Below are 3,399 nucleotides of genomic sequence, written 5' to 3' on the forward strand. Positions count from 1 at the left end.
TGGAGATATAAATCATTTATTTTTTTAAAAATTAAAATAAAAAGCTTAAGTTAGTAAAAATTAAGTAAATTTATAAATAATTTTAGATGTAGTAAATAAATGATAATTATTTTGTAGTGAAAATCTATTGGCATTTCTTTAGATAGATTTATTTAAGATATCTATACTAGTCGATATTCCTCTTTTGAAATTAAGTTAACAATTAGTTTAAAAGAAAAAAATTAAATTAGTTTAAAAGTTAAAAATTAATAGTGATAATTTTTTATTACAAAGTTGAAGTTAACATAGTAGTTAAACAATTAGCTATTTATGAATATTATGGATATTAAATTTGAATTTAAAAAAAAATCATGTTAGAAATAAAGTAAATGAAATTATATATAAAAAGTATATCTATTAGACAATCTTTAAAAGTTTGGTTTATGGTCATATTGCCATTGCAATTGCTTTTTCTATTCTCATTTCTAGTAACTATGGTCTATATTTTGACTACCTCTATTTTTCATATTCTTGTTTTGTGTAATTTAAATATTTAATATGTTTCTTAAACCCAATAAATGCTACTACTCGAGGGAAGGAGTTGTAGAATAGTGTGAGAGAAGAGAGAGAAAATGGTAATGGAGAGGAGTTGTTGGAATATTGTGGAGAAATTGAGGAAAGACAGAGAAGGATAAATAGAGATACTGATTTCTTGAATTAGCAACATGAGAAATCGAAGTATTTGAACTAGAAAGAAGAAACAGGAATATCTTTTCCCTATGAGCTCAAAGGTTGAGAGTTCAACAACAATCACATCTAAATGTTTTGCCTCCAACCCAAAGAGAGTTACAGTGTGAAAAGGAAGTCAGTACCACCACACTGTCAAAATGGTTGACTAATGCAACTATCACTATACCCTTGCATCTATTACATATATCTCGAAACTTTACATCCAGTATTCTCGCGCTCACGCTACAACCAATTTTCAGGTTTAGTTCGAACCGAATGCAAAATATTCAGCAGCCATATTCTATTTGTGCAGATGAATCACGTGATTCTTTGCCTCGTTACAAGCGCTGAAGAAAATTGAGAGTTTCGGCGCTCAACTACTACAAATCTCATCAACTAATTTTAATCAAATATTCAACAAGTTTTCATAAAATATTTATTGTTTCTTGTATTGTATCAATCATAGAATTCTGCACAGACTATTAATCAACAACCGTCTAACAATAAGTAGGACCTTATCAGATCATGAAGAACAATTGATAGATTTCTCTTAAAATCTATTGTTTTCATTTTATTTGGAGGATAGAAGAATGGAAATCTCATTGCTGAGCGTTTTATGTGGGATGTGGCTCATCCTGATTTGTTTTGCAGCAGGTGAGAAAGAGCCTTCCGTGCCAGCCTTGTATGTGTTCGGAGATTCCCTAGCAGATGTGGGGAATAACAATTATATTCCTCACTGTCAAGCCCGTGCAAACTACACACCATATGGCATCTCGTTTTTCCCCTACCCAACTGGTCGGTTTACTAATGGCCGCACCGTCTTCGACTTCGTTGGTATATATAGTTTATTGTTCTACATTTCTATGTTCTTTCTAGATCTTCATAATATGGTAGAAATAAATGAGACACTCTTAATAAAGCTTATTGTGGTTAATTACAGCTACTTATCTGGGGCTTCCTTTTGCCCCTCCTTATCTCCAACCAAAGGCGAACTTTAGTAGTGGGGTAAATTTCGCATCAGGAGGAAGCGGTCTGCTCGATTCAACAAATGCCGGTCAAGTCTCTACTCTTTCACCCCAAAAATGTGAAGCTGAGGACAGAAATATAAGCTTAACAATTTCTGGCATGGCTTAGTCTTCGTTTAGAAGTCTTCGATTACAGCTAAATTAATCACTTAGATAATTCTTTGCAGATTCTTTTAAAAAAAAAGGAACTCGTATCATTTAATTTCTTCCAGATGATTTTAATGGGTGTTATTCTATCGTTCTTTATGCGTGGATAACGTCTTTTATCAACTGTTGTAAAATTGTCTCGGGTACTTCAATAAAAAACGTCATAGTTTTGGGGTTTTCTTTAATTATACCCTTTGATATGATGAGGTCTACTATGAACTGATTAGTTGTATTGGAATTTTACAAATCAGATGTTAATATTCTCAGTATGAGCCAACAACTACTTCTATTCGAGCAGTATTCTGACAGTCTAACTGGAGCTGAACAAGCGAATTTGGGCAAGTCCTTATATGGAATAATAACTGGAGCCAACGATATTCTTTCCTACGTAACGAGCAATACTCTCAGAAACACAACTACTCCATTAGAGTTCATCACTCTGCTCTTGGCCAAATTTGATGAATACATAAATGTAAGTATTACAAATTCATCAGCGTACAGATATTTTGAGCAATGCTAACGTGAAAACATTCCACAGTCTCAGAGAAAGAGAGTTAAGTCATGATTACTATGTAACTTGACAGATGCTTTACAATCGCGGGGCAAGGAAATTCCTTGTGTTAAACATTCTACCAGTTGGATGTGCTCCTACGGAAAGACTTGATGGAATCCAGATTTACCATGGGGATTGCATCGGCTCCTTGAATAAATTCATTGAGACCTATAACACCGCTTTCAACTCATTTGTGACTGAGCTTAATGAGAACCTTACAGAAGGGACCATTATCAGATTTAATGCTTATAATCTTTTAACGGATATGATCCAAAATGGTGAAGACTATGGTAATTAGTTTCTCTCTTTGTGGAGGTTCTTATTACTGTCAATTTTATTTTTCGTATGAATCTAATGAATTTGTCATTGAAAAGAATGTGTGGAAATTCTGGGTGCAGGATTTCGTGACACTACGTCGGCATGCTGTGGAGCAGGAAAGTTTGGTACAGAAATAAACTGTGGAAAGACTAATCCGCCGAATTTGTTTTGCAATGATACAAGTGCATATGTGTACTGGGATGGAGCTCATGGTACTGAAAAAGCCTATAGCATTTTTTCGGAGCAGATTTGGAACGGAAACACTTCTCTTATGTATCCATTTAATCTCTCCACATTATTGCTAAGACAAGCGAGTTTTCAAATTCACGAACCACAAACTCTTTCTGAAATGTAATGACTATGCTTTATGAATTTGAGTTCACACAAGTCTTATGATTTAGTATTCTCTCAATATTATTGCATTGGTTGAAGAGGAACTTAGTCTAGGCCTAAGGTTTGGTTTAGGGAAATTTCTGGGTTTGTTTAGTGGATAATAAAATTCACAACAATAGGAAAAATAAATTTGAGAACAGTCATAATTTCATGATCGTGCAGATTTGTTTATTAAACCTTGACGCGTTGTCCATTTGAAGAGCTTTTTAACTCAACTTTTAGGTTATTTTTTTCTTATTTGACTAACGATAGATT

General features: G+C 33.5%; 1 protein-coding gene across 1 annotated transcript; it reads left to right on the forward strand.

Annotated features, from left to right (window-relative positions):
• The first annotated feature begins 972 nt into the window (after positions 1–972).
• On the forward strand, positions 973–3,151 carry LOC149545868 (GDSL esterase/lipase At4g16230-like). The gene is made up of 5 exons (XM_089794500.1): positions 973–1,542; positions 1,649–1,762; positions 2,132–2,352; positions 2,465–2,723; positions 2,832–3,151. Exons 1-5 carry the CDS (start codon positions 1,299–1,301, stop codon positions 3,104–3,106), a joined length of 1,113 nt encoding a protein of 370 aa, XP_089650626.1. The 5' UTR covers positions 973–1,298; the 3' UTR covers positions 3,107–3,151.
• The last annotated feature ends 248 nt before the right edge of the window (positions 3,152–3,399 follow it).

Source organism: Cupressus sempervirens, chromosome 7 (assembly GCF_028749045.1).
Source record: "Cupressus sempervirens isolate cs-2001-9-10 chromosome 7, ASM2874904v1, whole genome shotgun sequence".
In the NCBI taxonomy this organism is placed as follows: Eukaryota; Viridiplantae; Streptophyta; class Pinopsida; order Cupressales; family Cupressaceae; genus Cupressus; species Cupressus sempervirens.